General features: G+C 42.8%; 1 protein-coding gene across 2 annotated transcripts in view; it reads left to right on the top strand.

The window, feature by feature from the left end:
- RIC1 (RIC1 partner of RAB6A GEF complex) overlaps positions 1–18,250 on the top strand; it is a 212,419-nt gene extending 194,169 nt beyond the window's left edge. For both annotated transcript variants that reach the window (XM_075317531.1, XM_075317521.1), the window contains exons 23-26: positions 8,855–9,043; positions 9,496–9,673; positions 9,814–10,002; positions 13,628–18,250. In XM_075317531.1, the coding sequence (XP_075173646.1) occupies positions 8,855–9,043; positions 9,496–9,673; positions 9,814–10,002; positions 13,628–13,913 (842 nt within the window). In that variant the 3' untranslated portion in view covers positions 13,914–18,250. The remainder of the gene's footprint in view (positions 1–8,854; positions 9,044–9,495; positions 9,674–9,813; positions 10,003–13,627) is intronic.
- Positions 18,251–18,720: the final 470 nt, after the last annotated feature.

Below are 18,720 nucleotides of genomic sequence, written 5' to 3'. Positions count from 1 at the left end.
CTCGTCCAAAAGGACTCAAAAGGATCAGAGGACCTCAGATTCTTGGCGGGCTCAGTCACGCCCAAAAAAGACAGCCGGAAGACCCGCTACCAAGGCGGCTTCCTCATGACTTTCGGCCTCCTCTCTCCGCATCCTCGGTCGGTGGCAGGCTCTCCCGCTTTGGCGACATTTGGCTGCCACAGGTCAAGGACCGTTGGGTGAGAGACATTCTGTCTCACGGGTACAGGATAGAGTTCAGTTCTCGTCCTCCAACTCGATTCTTCAGAACTTCTCCACCTCCCGACCGAGCCGATGCTCTTCTGCAAGCGGTGTGCACTCTAAAGGCAGAAGGAGTGGTGACCCCCGTTCCTCTTCAGGAGCAAGGTCACGGTTTTTACTCCAATTTGTTTGTGGTGCCAAAAAAGGACGGGTCGTTCCGTCCCGTTCTGGATCTAAAACTGCTCAACAAGCACGTGAAAACCAGGCGGTTCCGGATGGAATCCCTCCGCTCCGTCATCGCCTCAATGTCTCAAGGAGATTTCCTAGCATCAATAGACATCAAGGATGCTTATCTCCACGTGCCGATTGCTCCACAGCACCAGCGTTTTCTACGCTTCGTTATAGGAGGCGAACACCTTCAGTTCGTAGCTCTGCCTTTCGGGCTGGCGACAGCCCCACGGGTCTTCACCAAGGTCATGGCAGCAGTAGTAGCAGTCCTGCACTCTCAAGGTCACTCTGTGATCCCGTATTTGGACGATCTACTTGTCAAGGCACCCTCTCAAGAGGCATGCCAACACAGCCTGAACGTTGCGCTGGAGACTCTCCAGAGTTTCGGGTGGATCATCAACTTTTCAAAGTCAAATCTAACCCCGACCCAATCGATAACATATCTTGGCATGGAGTTTCATACTCTCTCAGCGATAGTGAAGCTTCCGCTGGACAAACAGCGTTCACTACAGACAGGGGTGCAATCTCTCCTTCAAGGCCAGTCGCACCCCTTGAGACGCCTCATGCACTTCCTAGGGAAGATGGTAGCAGCAATGGAGGCAGTCCCTTTCGCGCAGTTTCATCTGCGTCCACTACAATGGGACATTCTCCGCCAATGGGACGGGAAGTCGACGTCCCTCGACAGGGATGTCTCCCTTTCTCAGGCGGCCAAGGAATCTCTTCGGTGGTGGCTTCTTCCCACCTCATTGTCAAAAGGAAGGTCCTTCCTACCCCCATCCTGGGCGGTAGTCACGACAGACGCGAGTCTATCAGGGTGGGGAGCAGTTTTTCTCCACCACAGGGCTCAAGGTACGTGGACTCAGGAAGAGTCCACCCTTCAGATCAATGTTCTGGAAATCAGAGCAGTGTATCTTGCCCTACAAGCCTTCCAGCAGTGGCTGGAAGGCAAGCAGATCCGAATTCAGTCGGACAACTCCACAGCGGTGGCATACATCAACCACCAAGGAGGAACACGCAGTCGGCAAGCCTTCCAGGAAGTCCGGCGGATTCTGACGTGGGTGGAAGACACGGCATCCACCATATCCGCAGTTCACATCCCAGGCGTGGAAAACTGGGAAGCAGACTTCCTCAGTCGCCAGGGTATGGACGCAGGGGAATGGTCTCTTCACCCGGACGTGTTTCAGGAGATTTGTCGCCGCTGGGGGATGCCGGACGTCGACCTAATGGCGTCACGGCACAACAACAAGGTCCCGGTTTTCATGGCACGGTCTCACGATCACCGAGCTCTGGCGGCAGACGCCTTAGTTCAAGATTGGTCGCAGTTCCGGCTACCTTATGTGTTCCCACCTCTGGCATTGTTGCCCAGAGTGCTGCGCAAGATAAGGTCCGACTGCCGCCGCGCCATCCTCGTCGCTCCAGACTGGCCGAGGAGGTCGTGGTACCCGGATCTGTGGCACCTCACGGTAGGCCAACCGTGGGCACTACCAGACCGACCAGACTTGCTGGCTCAAGGGCCGTTTTTCCATCTGAATTCTGCGGCCCTGAACCTGACTGTGTGGCCATTGAGTCCTGGATCCTAGCGTCTTCAGGATTATCTCAAGAAGTTATTGCCACCATGAGACAGGCTAGAAAACCATCCTCCGCCAAGATCTACCACAGGACGTGGAAGATATTCTTATCTTGGTGCTCTGCTCAGGGAGTTTCTCCCTGGCCATTTGTTTTGCCCACTTTTCTTTCCTTCCTGCAATCCGGTTTGGAAAAAGGTTTGTCGCTCAGCTCCCTTAAAGGACAAGTCTCAGCGTTATCTGTATTTTTTCAGAAACGCCTAGCACGACTTCCTCAGGTACGCACGTTCCTGCAAGGGGTTGGTCATATCGTCCCTCCTTACAAGCGGCCGTTAGAGCCCTGGGATCTGAACAAGGTTCTAATTGCTCTCCAGAAGCCGCCTTTCGAGCCTATGAGGGATGTTTCCCTTTCTCGTCTTTCACAGAAAGTGGCCTTTCTAGTAGCGGTCACGTCTCTCCGGAGAGTGTCCGAGCTAGCAGCGCTGTCATGCAAATCTCCCTTCCTGGTGTTTCACCAGGACAAGGTGGTTCTGCATCCGATTCCGGAGTTTCTCCCTAAGGTGGTATCCTCCTTTCATCTCAATCAGGATATCACCTTACCTTCTTTGTGTCCCCATCCAGTTCATCAATTTGAAAAGGGTTTGCATTTGTTGGATCTGGTGAGAGCACTCAGGATCTACATTTCCCGCACGGCGCCCCTGCGCCGCTCGGATGCACTCTTTGTCCTTGTCGCTGGTCAGCGTAAAGGGTTACAAGCTTCCAAATCCACCCTGGCTCGGTGGATCAAGGAACCAATTCTTGAAACCTACCGTTCTGCTGGGCTTCCGGTTCCCTCAGGGCTGAAGGCCCATTCTACCAGAGCCGTGGGTGCGTCCTGGGCATTACGGCACCAGGCTACGGCTCAGCAGGTGTGCCAGGCGGCTACCTGGTCGAGTCTGCACACTTTTACCAAGCATTATCAGGTGCATACCTACGCTTCGGCGGAAGCCAGCCTAGGTAGACAAGTCCTTCAGGCGGCGGTTGCCCACCTGTAGGAAAGGGCTGTTTTACGGCCCTATCACGAGGTGTTCTTTTACCCACCCAGGGACTGCTTTTGGACGTCCCAATTGTCTGGGTCTCCCAATTAGGAGCGACAAAGAAGAAGGGAATTTTGTTTACTTACCGTAAATTCCTTTTCTTCTAGCTCCAATTGGGAGACCCAGCACCCGCCCTGTTTTCTTAGGGATTTTTGTTTTTTCGGGTACACATGTTGTTCATGTTCAATGGTTTCAGTTCTCCGATGTTTCTTCGGATTGAATTTGTCTTTAAACCAGTTATTGGCTTTCCTCCTTCTTGCTTTTGCACTAAAACTGAGGAGCCCGTGATCCCACGGGGGGTGTATAGGCAGAAGGGGAGGGGCTTTACACTTTTAAGTGTAATACTTTGTGTGGCCTCCGGAGGCAGTAGCTATACACCCAATTGTCTGGGTCTCCCAATTGGAGCTAGAAGAAAAGGAATTTACGGTAAGTAAACAAAATTCCCTTCTTTTACACCACCAGGAGCAAAACCGTAACAATACAGTGACATGACAAGAATCTGCATAACTAATCATATGTTTAACTTGTGCACGATATGCTGGTGCCTAAAAAAGAGATTAGGTATTTTGCAAATAACAAGCCATGGATAACGAAATAATTAAAGAATTTACTAAATAGGAAAAAAACTGGCATTTAAATTGAGGGACAAAGAGAAAATGATACAAGACTGGAAGCAGTCAGGCCAGACTGACTCCGTACCCAGAACTACTTTTCCTACATCCCTATATGACTATCGTTCTGTTGCCTTAACATCTCATACGATGAAGTCTTTAGAAAGATTAGTGCTTACTTGAGTCCAAGAGTGAGGGTTTCTGTTGACCCCCTACAGTTTTGCTTACCAGCATAGATTGGGAGCGGATGATGCTACATTCAGTACATTCACTTTTGGACAATGATGGAACCACTATGTGCCCAATGTTCTTTTTCTCTGGTACGTTTATTACCTTACAGCCACTTTCGCTACACAAAAAGATGACTGATATGAGGGGATGAGAAATTAAATAACGGTCTACCTGTCACCTGCAGTTGTATCTGGCAGACTATTGAACAATGTAGATTCCCCTCAGTGAACTGTGCTGTCACTCTGTGAGTGAGCCGATTCCCTTGGCTGAGAAGCAACCCCACACATGAATCGTTTCAGGATGCTTAACAGTTGGCATGAGACAAGACTGGTGGTAGCGCTCACCTCTTCTTCTCCTAATAAGCTGTTTTCCAGATGTCCCAAACAATCAAAAAGGGGATTCATCTGAGAAAATGACTTTACCCCAGTCCTCAGCAGTCCACTCCCTGTACCTTTTGCAGAATATCAGTTGGTCCCTGATGTTTTTTCTGGAGAGAAGTGGCTTCTTTGCTGCCCTCCTTGAAACCAGGCCTTGCTCAAGCAGGCTCCGCCTCACAGTGCGTGCAGAAGCACTCACACCAGCCTGCTGCCATTGCTGAGCTAGCTCGGCACTGCAGGTAGTCCGATCCCGCAGCTGAAACAGTTTAAAGATATGGTCCTGGCGTTTGCTGGTCCTTCTTGGGCGCCCTGGAGCCTTTTTGGCAACAATGGAAGCTCTCTCCTTGAAGTTCTTGATGATGCGATAGATTGTTGACTGAGGTGCAATCTTTGTAGCTGCGATACTCTTCCCTGTTAGGCCATTTTTGTGCAGAGCAATGATGGCTGCACGTGTTTCTTTAGAGATAACCATGGTTAACTGAAGAGAAACAATGATTCCAAGCACCAGCCTCCTTTTAAAGTGTCCAGTGGTGTCATTCTTACTTAATCATGACTGATTGATCGCCAGCCCTGTCCTCATCAACACCCACACCTGTGTTAATGGAACAATCACTAAAACAATGTTAGCTGCTCCTTTTAAGGCAGGAATGCAATGATGTTGAAATGTGTTTGGGGGGGGGGGGGGGTAAAGTTCATTTTCTTAGCCAATATTGACTTTGCAAGTAATTGCTGTTAAGCTGATCACTCTTTGACATTCTGGAGTATATGCAAATTGCCAGTAGAAAAACTTAAGCAGTAGACTTTGTAAAAATTAATATTTGTAGCATTCTCAAAACTTTTGGCCATGACTGTACAAAGTGAGTTTGTGATTTTTAATTTGAGAAAAATGAATCTACCCTGATCAGTAATAAGAGAATCAATGAGCAAAAATGCTTATGATTAATGGATTACAATAGCAACACTTTTAGATTTTGACTCTGGATTAGTGCTGTGGAACCAATGGAAAAATATCTATCCTTTAGAATGGGGACATATTCAAACTTTAGTGAGTTTCCTGTAACAAAAGAATCTGAACTCTTTGTTTATCCATAGAAGAGAGGATCCGTGAACGTTTCTGTGGAATGTTAAAATTTCTTACATTGAACTAAATAAACTTAATAGATGCTGATTTAGGGAATAGAATAAAGGATAAAGAGAGGAGAGAAAAGGTAATAAAAGGAGAAGCCCACAACTGATCAAAAGCAGACTCCTCTCAACAATCAAATGGTCAAAGAGAGCTCCCAACCACCAGGGTATCTCTTATAGAGAAAGTAAGAAGGAAAGGGGAGAGAAAAATTCCACACCTGTCCAGCAGAGTATAGATCCCCTGAGTAGAGGCGGACTTTCTACAGAGGATAACCCCTCCCCCAGGGCCTAACTCCAGATCCCAGCCAACATGTGAGGAGATGGAAAAATTAAAAACAGGTGTAACTTAAACTTACAAACTATGACCATGTGAGTATGTAATCGGCAATGTCATTAAACAGAGCAAACTTTTATAAGCCTGCCCCTATTAAATTCCAACAGCATCTCATAGTGAACAATTCTGACCCCATCTATAGGGTAGGTGACAAGAGCAACAACAATCAGTCTGGGATAAGAGGAACTAAGCTTATGGTGTCCCGTCTTCCGCGCCCCACCCCTCCCCCCACACAGGCAGGATTATGCCTTGCTTTTCTCCATGGTCATGGAGTACCTTCTACTTCGGGTCCTCTAGGAAGGACCGGCAGTCAGACAGGGGCGGGAATAACTAGCAAAACCTGACCCACCTATTAGATATTCAGTTTCACCTCTCATCAAATAACAGTGCATTCCACAAAATTTTCTTGCCTATTTTTAAACAATTATACATCCGATCTCAAAATTAAAGGTATGTTTAGAATCGGCATGATAGCACCAGTATAGCACTGGCTTTAGCTTAGATATAAAAATCCTGGTGGTTGGTCCTGTTTTAAAAGGTACCTGAAACCATAATTGTCTGCAGTACAATGTGTAACAATCAAAACACAGTAAGTTAACATGGTTACATTGGAATAACAATTTGAGGTGAAAGTGTTAAGAATTTTTGTAAGAAATTTTTTCTCAGTTGAAGTAAAGTTCACAAAATGAAAAGAGGAAAAAAATTGTAAATATTGTTGCTTCAGGTAAATTTCTATCCTGGAGATGGGGTTGAACGGAAGTATACAGCTTCATTTTCATGAAGGTATGGGTGAGGCACATAGTCTAGAGCAAGAAACTTTAGGCTTCTGTGCAAGAGGGAATGTTGAATGTGGTGAGGATGGCTCCAGAAGTCGCAGTTTGAGGGGAAAAAGTATGGTTTTCAAAGTCTTTTAGTTGGCTATTAAGGGTGTAGATTTCTTTGTGAAGCATCTCAACTTCTTTTCCAAGTGTGGCAAGAGTTACCACGGTGGAGTCTATTTAAACTTCAAGATTGGAGATACGAGAACCCGATTTTCTGATTTCCTTAGAAAATTCTCTAGTTTGTTTATCTGACATTTTGGAAAGCTCCAAGGTTAGACTATGCGGGATCCTGGTTGTGAATGCTGGAATTGTCTGAGTCAGTCCCATCAGGAGTAGAGCAGGAAGATTTAGCTGCAGATTGTGGACCTGAATACATTTTAGCAATGCAATCTGTTAGAGGTTGATATCTGTTTCAATATTGTTTTTATTGAAATTTTCAAAATTTTAATAGGGTATAGAGGAGAAAGGGGAGGCATTAGAATAAGGGAAACTAGAGTAGACAAGGTAGTGAAAATATACCATAAAAACAGTCAAGCTTGTAGTTGGGGTTCTCGGAGGTTGTTCTGCACAGCCTCTGCATGATGGCGGATATGGGATGTTATAAAATCTGGTAGATGTAGCCCAGGACTAGGTGAGTGAGCCAAAGGGAAAGCATGCTGTGCTTTACTTGACGGGTTGGAGAGAGTGAAGTCTTCACAGAAGCCACACGTTTTAGCCCTACAAAAGTAATGGTAATAGGCTATATTTGTCACAGATTAGGAAATATAATGAGGCAGTGAGGTCACAAAGTGGTAGTTCATTTGTTTGACCAATTTATAGGAATATTCATTAGGTATTGCTTTTGTAGTTGGTGGCGCAATTATAGTAGGTGATCACTAGATGACAGCAAGTTGTACCCAGCAATGTGGAGTTAACTCTTGTTCTGCTGAGCGATGTTTGTTTGTGCTTCCGTGTTGGAAAGCACACAGGTCTTAAAAGTTTATGGGGTATTAGATGAGGGACAGCACTCAAGGCATTTGAGGGCTATTACCTTACTCAAGGAATCTGAGGGGGCAGAAGACAAGTGGTTGAGTGCAGTCGGGCACAACAGGACAGGGGAATTGCTGGCAGGGAATGTTTCTATGTAGAGGGTTTCTTGTCCAGCCTTGTATTGTTCAAAAAAGGAGGGGATCCTCTGGGTGCTGTGGGCTGTGCAGTCCCAGCAATGCTACAGCGCAGTCTAGCTTACACGCTGAGAGTCAAAGCCGCATGAACCTCTTGTAGTAAAGAGCAGAGGCCTTTCGCATTTGGAGCCTTGGCGCTTATCAGACGTTACCTGTAGGTTGCCTGGAACGTCCCACAGCCTGAGGGAGAAGTGGAGATTATCGCTTCTGGGACCAGGCAAGGCGGGCATGCTCAGGAGATGCTGCAGCTTCAGGCCCTCAGGTAGGCTGAAATGGTGACAAATGCGCCGATTTGCAGAAGCGGGCTTAGAAGGGGTCCTAAGGGTAACGTAAGGCAGGGGCAGATATTCTGGAGGGTGGATAGCCCCAAAAACTACCAATTTAATGTGCATTAATGTTGATGGGACTGGAGCTCGCACCAGTGTCCTTGATTTCTGGTCACGCTCACCACTCCCCCGTACTGAGGCATTTATTATAAAAATCTGCTGCTATTTACAAGGATAATGAAGATGAAATAAGGAGGCACATTTTAGCAAGAAAATGGTCCCAAACACACAGCAACAGAAGCTCTCATTTGTTTTCAGAGAAAGAAAAGGAAGCTGGTAATCTGGCCCAGCTTATCATCAAACTTGAATACAATAGACAATTTATAGAAGGAACTAAAGCTCCAAGGTCCTAGGAGCCCATGGAACCTTTAGGATTTGAGGAGTTTGTGTGCATGAATGCACAAAAATCACACCTGAGCAATACATGTGACTAGTTTCTCCATACAGGTGACATCTTGAAGCTTTTATCACCAACAAAGGCTTTTGAATGAATTATAATTTCAGTAAGTGTATTCAATCCTAGTTCTGTCAGTTCTCATTACACAGCACTAAATTTATGGCCTGTGTGGATCATATGACGTATTACTGACATGTGGTGAGAAATTCATGTTAATAGCACCTTTATAAATGTACTTGCCTAGAAAATTAGTGGTTTGTTCAATACTTATACACACAATGTGTGTTTGTGTGTAATATATAGATAGAATATAATGTACTTTTTTTTTTATTGTCTATTAAAGCCAATTTAATTTGGAATGTGAAGTTGAGATAACTTTTGTCCTGTTGCTGCTATTTACAGCAATTGGAGATCAGATCATGAAGTCTCAATCTACTGATAACTTACTGGATGCTGATAGTGGTGTTCCAAGTGTTCCTCGAAGTCACACTTGGATGGGAAGTATTGGAACTGCTCATCGAGAAATGGACTCTGCCTCATCTCACAGCCCTCACACACAAGATGCACTCCTTTCTCCTTTATTAAATAAAGGTATCTATACAGACAAATGTTTCTTTCATATTCTATCCAACTGTCCAGCACACAAACTCTTGACGATTAGGAATCTCAACAAGATCTTTGAAAACAAAGACAAACCGAGAATCTTATTAAGATGACAGATTATATGCAACCAAAATCTGCTATACCCTGAACTGTCACGTACCGATGACATGTAGTAAAGGTACTTTAGCATTTTTTGAGATATTACCTTTTTGTGTAGTGGATTTATATCTACTTGATGACAATTTGGTTGATACAAACTTAGTTAGTGCTTCATTACGTTTTAATGGGGTAATGTATTAAGAAGATGCAGGGGTGTGCATTCGTAAAGGGTAGACCTCCCAGGGCTCCCTAGCTTTAACCGTAAAAAAAGCTAATGCCTCACTTCATATCATACATTCTTAGAGACTACAATTGTTTTTCTTGAATTGCTATATTTGTAGGAGATGAATGTAGCATTGGTTCAGCAACTGACCTCACTGAAACAAGTTCCATGGTGGATGGGGACTGGACAATGGTGGATGAGAACTTCTCCACCCTGAGTTTGACACAGTCGGAACTAGAACACATTTCAATGGAACTGGCAAACAAGGGTCCCCACAAATCACAAGTCCAATTACGGTATGTGGCAAATATGTAATAATTTCTTGAGAAAGAATTTGTTTTGGTATATAAATAGCGATAGAAGCAGAAGATATCCCATTAGGTTACTTTACTAATTCATTTTCATATGGCTGTTTGGTTATTTCTTCTAATTACAGTTACCTGTTGCATGTCTTCATGGAGGCTGGTTGCCTGGAGTGGTGTGTGATAATTGGTCTTATACTTCGAGATTCTTCAGTTATTAACCAAGTATTGAACTTTTTACAATGTCCTGAAGTTGCAGAGGAGATGTTACTGGGCATTCAGAATGGAATACAGGCTGTGGATACCTGGGCCCTTAATGACTGGTGAGTGTTATCATTTTGTAATATTTGTATCACTTAGTTGGCTAAATGATGATCAGTGATGGGTGAATAGTAAATATTTGTGTTCGGATTATTCTTATCGAATCCATAGTACCATTACGGTATTTGTTACGAAAAATAAACCTAATGCAAGTCAGTGCGGAACCTGAGCATTTTCCTTAACGTGACGAATACTGGAATAGTACTCTGAATTTGGTAAGCATTTTTTGAACACGAATAATTACTATTTGCTCATTCCCAATAATCATACATTAATATTGCTTTACCGACCTCTACATGTTCTTAAACATGTTATTACAACTGTAAACTAGTACAATATATCCCTATATCCCTTTGCCTGACATACAGTGGCTTGCGAAAGTATTCGGCCCCTTTGAATTTGTCAACCTTTTCCCACATTTCAGGCTTCAAACATAAAGATAAAAAAAAAAATAATAATGGTGAAGGATCAACAACAAGTGGGACACAATTGTGAAGTTGAACGAAATTTGATTTATTTTAAACATTTTTAAAAAATAAAAAACTGAAAAGTAGGGGGTGCGATATTATTCGTCCCCTTTAAGTTAATACTTTGTAGCGCCACCTTTTGCTGCGATTACAGCTGCAAGTCGCTTGGAGTATGTCTCTATCAGTTTTTCACATCGAGAGTCTGAAATTCTTACCCATTCTTCCTTTCTCTGAAAACAGCTGGAGCTGATTGAGGTTGAATGGAGAGCATTTGTGAACAGCAGTTTTCAGCTATTTCCACAGATTCTCGATTGGATTCAGGTCTGGACTTTGACTTGGCCATTCTAACACCTAGATATGTTTATTTGTGAACCATTCCATTGTAGATTTTGCTTCATGTTCGGGATCATTGTCTTGTTGAAAGACAAATCTCCGTCCCAGTCTCAGGTCTTTTGCAGACTCCCAACAGGTTTTCTTCAGGAAAGGTCCTGTATTTGGCTCCATCCATCTTCCCATAAATTTTAACCATCTTCCCTGTCTCTGCTGAAGAAATGCAGGCCCAAGCCATGATGCTGCCACCACCATGTTTGACAGTGGGGATGGTGTATTCAGGGTGCTGAGCTGTGTTGCTTTTACACCAAACATATCGTTTGGCATTGTGCCCAAATAGTTCTATTTTGGTTTCATCTGACCAGAGTACTTTTTCCACATGTTTGGTGTGTCTCCCAGGTAGCTCGTGGCAAACTTTAAATTACACTTTTTATGGATATCTTTGAGAAATGGCTTTCTTCTTGCCACTCTTCCATAAAGACCAGATTTGTGCAGTGAACGACTGATTATTGTCCTATGGACAGACTCTCCCACCTCAGCTGGAGATCTCTGCAGTTCATCCAGAGTGATCATGGGCCTCTTGGCTGCATCGCTGATCAGTCTTTTCCTTGTTTGAGATGAAAGTTTTGAGGGACGGCCGGGTCTTGGTAGATTTGCAGTGGCATGATACTCCTTCCATTTCAATATTATCGCTTGCACAGTGCTCCTTGGGATGTTTAAAGTTTTGGAAATATTTTTGTAACCAAATCCAGCTTTAAACTTCTCCACAACAGTATCACGGACCTGCCTGTTGTGTTCCTTGGTCTTCATGATGCGATCTGTGCTTTAAACAGAACACTGAGACTATCACAGAGCAGGTGTATTTATACGGAGATTAGATTACACACAGGTGGCTTATATTTATCAATCAGTCATTTAGGACAACATTGGATCATTCAGAGATCCTCAATGAACTTCTGCAGTGAGTTTGCTGCACTGAAAGTAAAGGGGCCAAATAATATTGCACGTCACAATTTTCTGTTTTTTATTTTTAAAAAAGGTTTAAAAAAAAAAGCAATAAATTTCGTTCAACTTCACAATTGTGTCCCACTTGTTGATTCTTCACCATTAATTTAATTTTTTTATCTTTATGTTTGAAGCCTGAAATGTGGGAAAAGGTTGACAAATTCAAGGGGGGCGAATACTTTCGCAAGGCACTGTACGCAATGTCTTAGAGCAGACATGGGAAAAGTGCAGCCCTCGGGCCACATCCAGCCCCTTGGTTGTTCCTGTTTGGTCCGTGGACTTGGACTGCCAAAGTGCTGATTACAGTTGTGTACCTCACAACGCAGCCTCCCCTGGCCGTTGTCAACTTTTCAACCAGTATCTGCATCTGTAGGATGCAATTACCAGTAAATACAATGGTAGAATAGTCAACCGTTCTCTCTTCTGCTATTCAACTTGAGTGTTTTCATCTCAGCACTTCAGTGGGGAATTGACTGCTGTGCAATCCACATAGTGTGTAGAGCGAAGCAGTGTATTGGGGAAAGGGGTTAGGTTAGTGGTTTTAATAATTTATTTAATCATTGGTCATTATTTGAGGAAAACTGTGAGGGCCATCCTGCTATGTGGTTGGCTCTGTGGACACCATACTTTTGTGGGGGCTTTCATAGTTGAGCAGGGGGCTGTGGGCAAGTAATACTGTTTGTGTGGGGGGGACTGTGGGGACCTTCATACTTTGTGTGGCGGTGATGTCAGGTCATTATACTGTGTAAGTTGTGGGGATATCATAGATATCCTACTGTGTGGAAGTTACTGGGGGCATTATATTGTGTGTGGAGTCACCAGATGATGGGGCAGGGCTGTGTAAGCTATCATGTTGTGTAGGAAGGGTGCTGTTTGGCCATCATAGTGTATGGGGTGGGGGGGGTCTTCATATTTTTTTGTATGACTCAAGGCATACTGTTTAAGAGAGGGTATGGAATCCACCGTATTGAGTGTCGGGGTGTCTGGAGACATAATTCTGTGTGTGGGTGGGGCTGTGGGGGCATTTTACAGTATGTGAGGAAGCTGTGGGGACATCATAATAGATGGAAGGGTCTGGGTGCATCATATTTTGTTTCTTATGTGGCCCTTTGGGAAAATGAATTGCACCCCTGCCTAGAGAACCATATAGCAGTAATGTCAGGATGATTTTGCAGTCCACTGTCTGTGACTGACAGCCGCAGTCCTGCTGCTATGACTGGAATGTGAAGGAAATGCTGATCTGAGCTGTTAAGAAAAAAAGGCATGTCTGGTGTCTTAACAAAGGAAAGGGCTTAATCTGATTCTGGGATTCCAGAATTCTAGAAGAAACATTCACTGCACACTCATTTCATGCAAAAGTGTCGAGGTTCTTACTCCGGTGGTACACTCTGGATTGGAAAAATACAGCAGTGCCTCTTGGTTGCAACCATGAAGATGAGGTTTCTATACATAGAATCTTTCACAAACCATTGCTGAAAAGAAGCCACAGGGTTAAAGAAATATGTTATAGGGCTTTATGCAACTGGAATATGGAATAGAAACCTCTACACTTTTAGATGAAAAGTGTGCAGTGAATGTGTCTCCTAGGATCACACTGCCATTGCAACAGATCAAGAAAGCCAAGTGTATGCACTCTGAGCTTCTCTACATTCTGAATCTAGGAGCAGGGCTATCAATCAGAACTGTGATCCTATATGAATCCCATGTCTGTCCATCTATAATGTTTATTTAAGGACATATACCTTAGGTATGGCTTAAAAAATAATTGCTCCTGTACTTCCTTTCATCCACACTTAACTGGACTAATTGATGTTTTATTCTGCAGCCCTGGATACAAGCCATTTCTCAACCTTATAAAACCTCAACTTCAAAAGCTGAGTGAACTGACAGTGGAGCAAGTGCAACCTGAAATTTTTCAGCCCACCGTCATCTCAAAGGTCACGGAGCAATCCAGCCCCAGGGCGGAGGACAGCCGAAGCTCCACTAGCCACAGTGCCAGCCCTCAAAGTGACACAGGAAGCTGTAACGTCAGCAGGCATGAGGAGAATGTGTCAAAGCAAGAGCAAGACGAGGCTCTTCAAGAGGGAAGTTATGACTGCGTGATCTCTTAATGCCGAGCGAGCTTCTCGGGCCCCAATCCCAACAGTATTACAGACTGAATCATTCATATGTGGCTGGTCACATAGCTGACAGTTTTAATGGGTGTGAAACGACAACCTCTTCTCAGTGGTTTCCACGAAACCATAACTCAGCAAAATGGAAGCCTTATGTTTGTTTGTATATCTTTATTTTTTTTCTGAAATACATTTTTATTCATATTAATAAGAACTCAAGGGCAGTGAACATGTGGAATCAATAACTCCTATGTACAACGCTGTGCTGAGCTGTATGGTAAGAAGAGAGATCTACACCAAATATGTGAGAAGCTCCCACTAGAGAATCTGGAGTAAGAACCCATCAGAATGAAAGTGTAGCCTCGATTTTAGTCGTACATAATGTGGTTCTACCAGCTATTTTTCAACCACTTATTTATTTAATCTTCTCATAACCCAAAAGTTGCAAGAGTCTTATAAGTGTTTGGGCCTCCTCCGTTTTGGGAGGAGTATGAATTACGGAGGAACGCATAATCTGACTTGTCATTCTATTTGATGGATCTGTGGAGCAGGCTTTGAAATTGCTGAACATTTGGGTGATATGATCTTTCTTTCATACATCTGAAAAGTTTGGCATTACAGTGTAAATAATGTGTATTTTTGTGAAATACTTCTTTCCGATCATTCTAAAGATTGCAGTTTTTTGTTCTGAATTTGTAAGATAACGTTGCAGGTCCGTCAGCACCAGCCTGCCACGAGCTGGAAAGCCATTTTTTTGCACTTTGCAATGGACACGACGCTTGGTAATATCAGTTCATTAACTACACTGTGCTTCTACAGACTCATTTTAACTACTGTGACCCCAGAACAAATCCTTCTGTTGTCTATCTTTTTAAATAAGGTACAATAAGATTTTTATTTATTACCTTTGTACAATAATTCACTTGAACATAGGTTTTTGGCTTTTTTTTGTAAATAATGTCAGCAAATATGTCCCTTATTATCTGCAACAATAATTTCAAATGGATTTTTGACCATTTTATTATATAACTGCATCCATCTTTTTATCTTCTATACATTTTGTTTGGATGGAATACAAGAAGATACATGAACACTTTTTGTGAAACTCCGTCTCTCATTGTTGATGTCCTCAGATCCGAAAGCTAAGGCTGATATCCTTGCATAACAGTATTAAGATATAGAAATCACTCAGTTTGTACCGTGCAATTTGAAAGAGGAGAAAAAAAAAGCATATGTATTATTTTATACAAGACATACATGTTTATTTTTCTAATAGATCTATATGATTATTATGTGGACCAAATGTTTCTAGTAAAACATCCTGAATGTGCGGAAAGTTGAAGGGCGATTGTAACAACACAGGTTTCATGACAATGGGGGGGAGTTAGTGCTTGTAATTATGTCCTTGACAAGCGCCAGGACACTTGAGGCCCAACATGTTTTCTTAAGTGATTTGTTTAAACAAGTTTTGCCCCCTTTTAGTAAAAGTTAGTAATAAGTTATCCAGATAAAAGGAACAAAGAAGCCATACTTGCCCTGGAATCTACCCTTTTCTCCAGCACAGCCACTCTGCTGGCCTCCACTGAGCCAGAAGTAAAGATGTCCCAATCACCAGTCATCTAACCCTGTAGCCAGTCAGTGGCTTCAGCATTCAGGTCAGTAGTCAACCTGACGACATTACCTCCATGCCCAGTGAGACCATCGGAGCGGCAGCGCTGTAGTGGAAGGCGGATTCTGGGAGTAAATATGGCTTCTTTTATCAGGATGACTTCCCCATTGGTCAGAGCATTAACTTAAAGGGTTTTGCATCTCTTTCTAAAGGGTTTTGCATCTCTTTCTAAATTTATTTATTGAAAAGAAGAAATTGAAACTTATTTTTTTAACCATTCTGTGTTGTCATTCCTCTAATATTATTATAATAAATTGATGACTGTAGGGGAACCGACAATTTGAGATGGTGAATGGTACCACCCACAGTCCACCGTCAGGACTGATTGGACCGCATGAGATTGATGGGTGCAGACATTCCCCCAGTTGGTAACGCATCGGCATGGCACAATGCAATTTTCTAAGTAAATTATGCCATCAAATTGAAATTGTTTGAACAATGCAACTACTTCCTAAAATAGAGAACTTTTTTATATACTAGAGTCTACCTAAAATTTAAAGAATGCTCAAAATAACTGTACCTCACTTGAAAATGGATTCATTCATTTTAGGTCCACTAAAGTGAGAATAATTAGATATAATCATTTTTATAGGCACACTATTAAAAAAGAGGATATAAAACATTTAATAACCACTAAGCTGTTGTAAGTATGCACAATCCTGTGAGCAGTTTCTATTATGCCAGGGAAAAGACTGTATTACGATACTATGATTAACCTACAAAACACACTTAACACTGTCATTCACATACACATTGGGATCATTGCATGTAAATGCGAAAACATACAGGTGAATTCATATTTGTAAAACACCACAAAGGGACACAACATTCTGGGAAAAGCAGCCATATTTACCAACACAGGTGAGAAAACTAATGCACTTACCAGATGCAGCAGCATTAGTTTTGTGACCTGTCTTGGTAAATATTTCTACTCTTCTTTTTTTCTGTAGTTTTTTTTAATTCAGCATTGGTCTGTTCCCCTTTAGATCTTCCTTTTGGAATGGAGGCTGAAAGAAATGACAAATTTGTTACATATAGGATACATTTGCACTATAGTGTTGCACTGTTTTCACCATATACAGTGCAATATATGAAATATTGAATGGGGAGAAAAACTGTGTGATCTCAATGACATGGAGTTGTGTATGAGCTTTCCTTGGACAGCTCGTGCGGAATCTGTGGTGCTGTTTTGTACACCTGATAGATGACGTAAACCCATGGGTTCCATTTCCCACATTTTACCTGACACTTCCGATATATAGTTGAATTTCCCTAAGCTGTAGTTGTCTGCTGGTTATTATTTTTTTTTTTTTTTGTGTGTTTGTGGTCAGAAGTAGGGATGAGTGAGCCAGATGTTCGGTGTTCGTAACAAACACAGACTTGACAAAAACCAAAAAGTTTGGATTTGAAATTTGGGTGCTTTACGTAGAAAAAAAAACACTCAAGCATTGCTGTGGTCGGGTACGCTCGGTGCTCAGCCGAGTGTGAGCTGTTTGTTTTATCGGCTCACACTGGGGGGTAACAACAGTGTGATCACATGTAGTGTGTAACAAAAAAATAAATAATGGAAAAAAAAAAACCCTCCGCCCTGGATATGTTCTGTTTAACACTGGCTGCATGTGGGTGGAGGCACAAACTGCCCAATTAGTGACTTCCAATGAGGTTCGGATCAAGTCTCCAGGTCCCACTACGAATTTTATGCAAAGTCCTGCTGAACCCACCAAACTGAACTTCCACGGGTCGCTCCTCTCTAGTCAGGAGTAGTCACAGGACACAGTTTTCAAATTAATTACAGTTATTTGGAGCACAATTAAAAGTTATTAGTGCTGAGTTCTGAACCCCAATAAACGTAATGTAAGAGCTATGCGAAAAGTGGACGCTACTTTTAACTAGAATACTGTTCTGAAACCTGTGCTTGATTTATTTTATTTTTTTTGTCCCTTCTTTTGGATACTGTCTAGAGTTTTCTTCTTCCTGATACATTTCTGCATTCTCTTACAGTCTAAGGATAAATATCTCCTGGAATTTGTTACACTGCTCCATGCACAATTCTGTCAGACACTACTTCAAATATGTGCAATAAATGATTAAAGTAATAAAGCTATCATAACTTACTTTTCCATACATTTGACTTTGACTTTGTGGTCAATTTGGTTCATTTGATCTTCTGTCTTGTCTATCACACACAAAAAATCTCTAAAGGGTATGCACACATGACACCTTTTTCAGGCGGTTCCGCTCAGGAACTCACCTGAAAAAGCATTAGAACGCCACTCCGATGTTTTGTTTGCTTCTAATGTAAGCCCCCTGCCTCCCGCCTCTGGTGTCTCCATCTATTATCTGCGTTGCTTCAGTCAATTTTCTGCAGTTTGTGACCTACTGGCTGCTCCAGTGTTTCATGAAGGGAATCCGAGGTTACTCTTCAACAGAAGTCTGAGAGCATGGTTATGTGCTCTCAACGACTTATATTGAAAGCTTGTGATGTAACTTTTGACTTCCGGCAGTAAGTAGTTGTTGTCACAAGGTGGCGCCACGGTACCGGTGCAAACGATAAAGTATGGCTAAGCACACCGCGTTGTAGGTGCTCTGGAGAAAAATATCGAACTATAATACAAGTAACTCCGGCACTCAAAAGGAATTTTATATTGATTCTTTTTATTTAGAGAAAGGTATTTCTTCCAATAAATTGTTTTAAACAAAACGTTTCGGCTATTCACCTTCTTCAATTATTATGGTTCTCTGGTAATGGAAGATAGATTCTGGACTCACAACACTTATATCTGCATTTGTGCAATTGGAGTGAAATTATCTCATGCTGCTCTGATAATTAACATATTACTGTGTAATATAATGCCATTAAGGCACAGGAAACATCAGGGCATGAAATGTCGGATCTGTTCCGTTGGTGGCCAAAGGAGAAGTGGTGCAACACCAAAAAAGGTGAAAACACCGGATGGAGAATATAAGGCTAGGGTCACACTACTGCATAGCATCTGATGAGCGAGCATATGCTAATGATACTTGGTTCAAACTCTGCTGGGAGCGTGATCGGAGTGTCATCATACTGTGCTCCCATTCTCTCGCATTTGAGAATCTGATCACAGATGCAGAGAAGAGGGAGAGATTAATTTCTCC

Source organism: Anomaloglossus baeobatrachus, chromosome 1, assembly GCF_048569485.1.
Source record: "Anomaloglossus baeobatrachus isolate aAnoBae1 chromosome 1, aAnoBae1.hap1, whole genome shotgun sequence".
Classification (NCBI taxonomy): domain Eukaryota; kingdom Metazoa; phylum Chordata; class Amphibia; order Anura; family Aromobatidae; genus Anomaloglossus; species Anomaloglossus baeobatrachus.
This window is presented reverse-complemented; position numbering and strand designations above follow the sequence as displayed.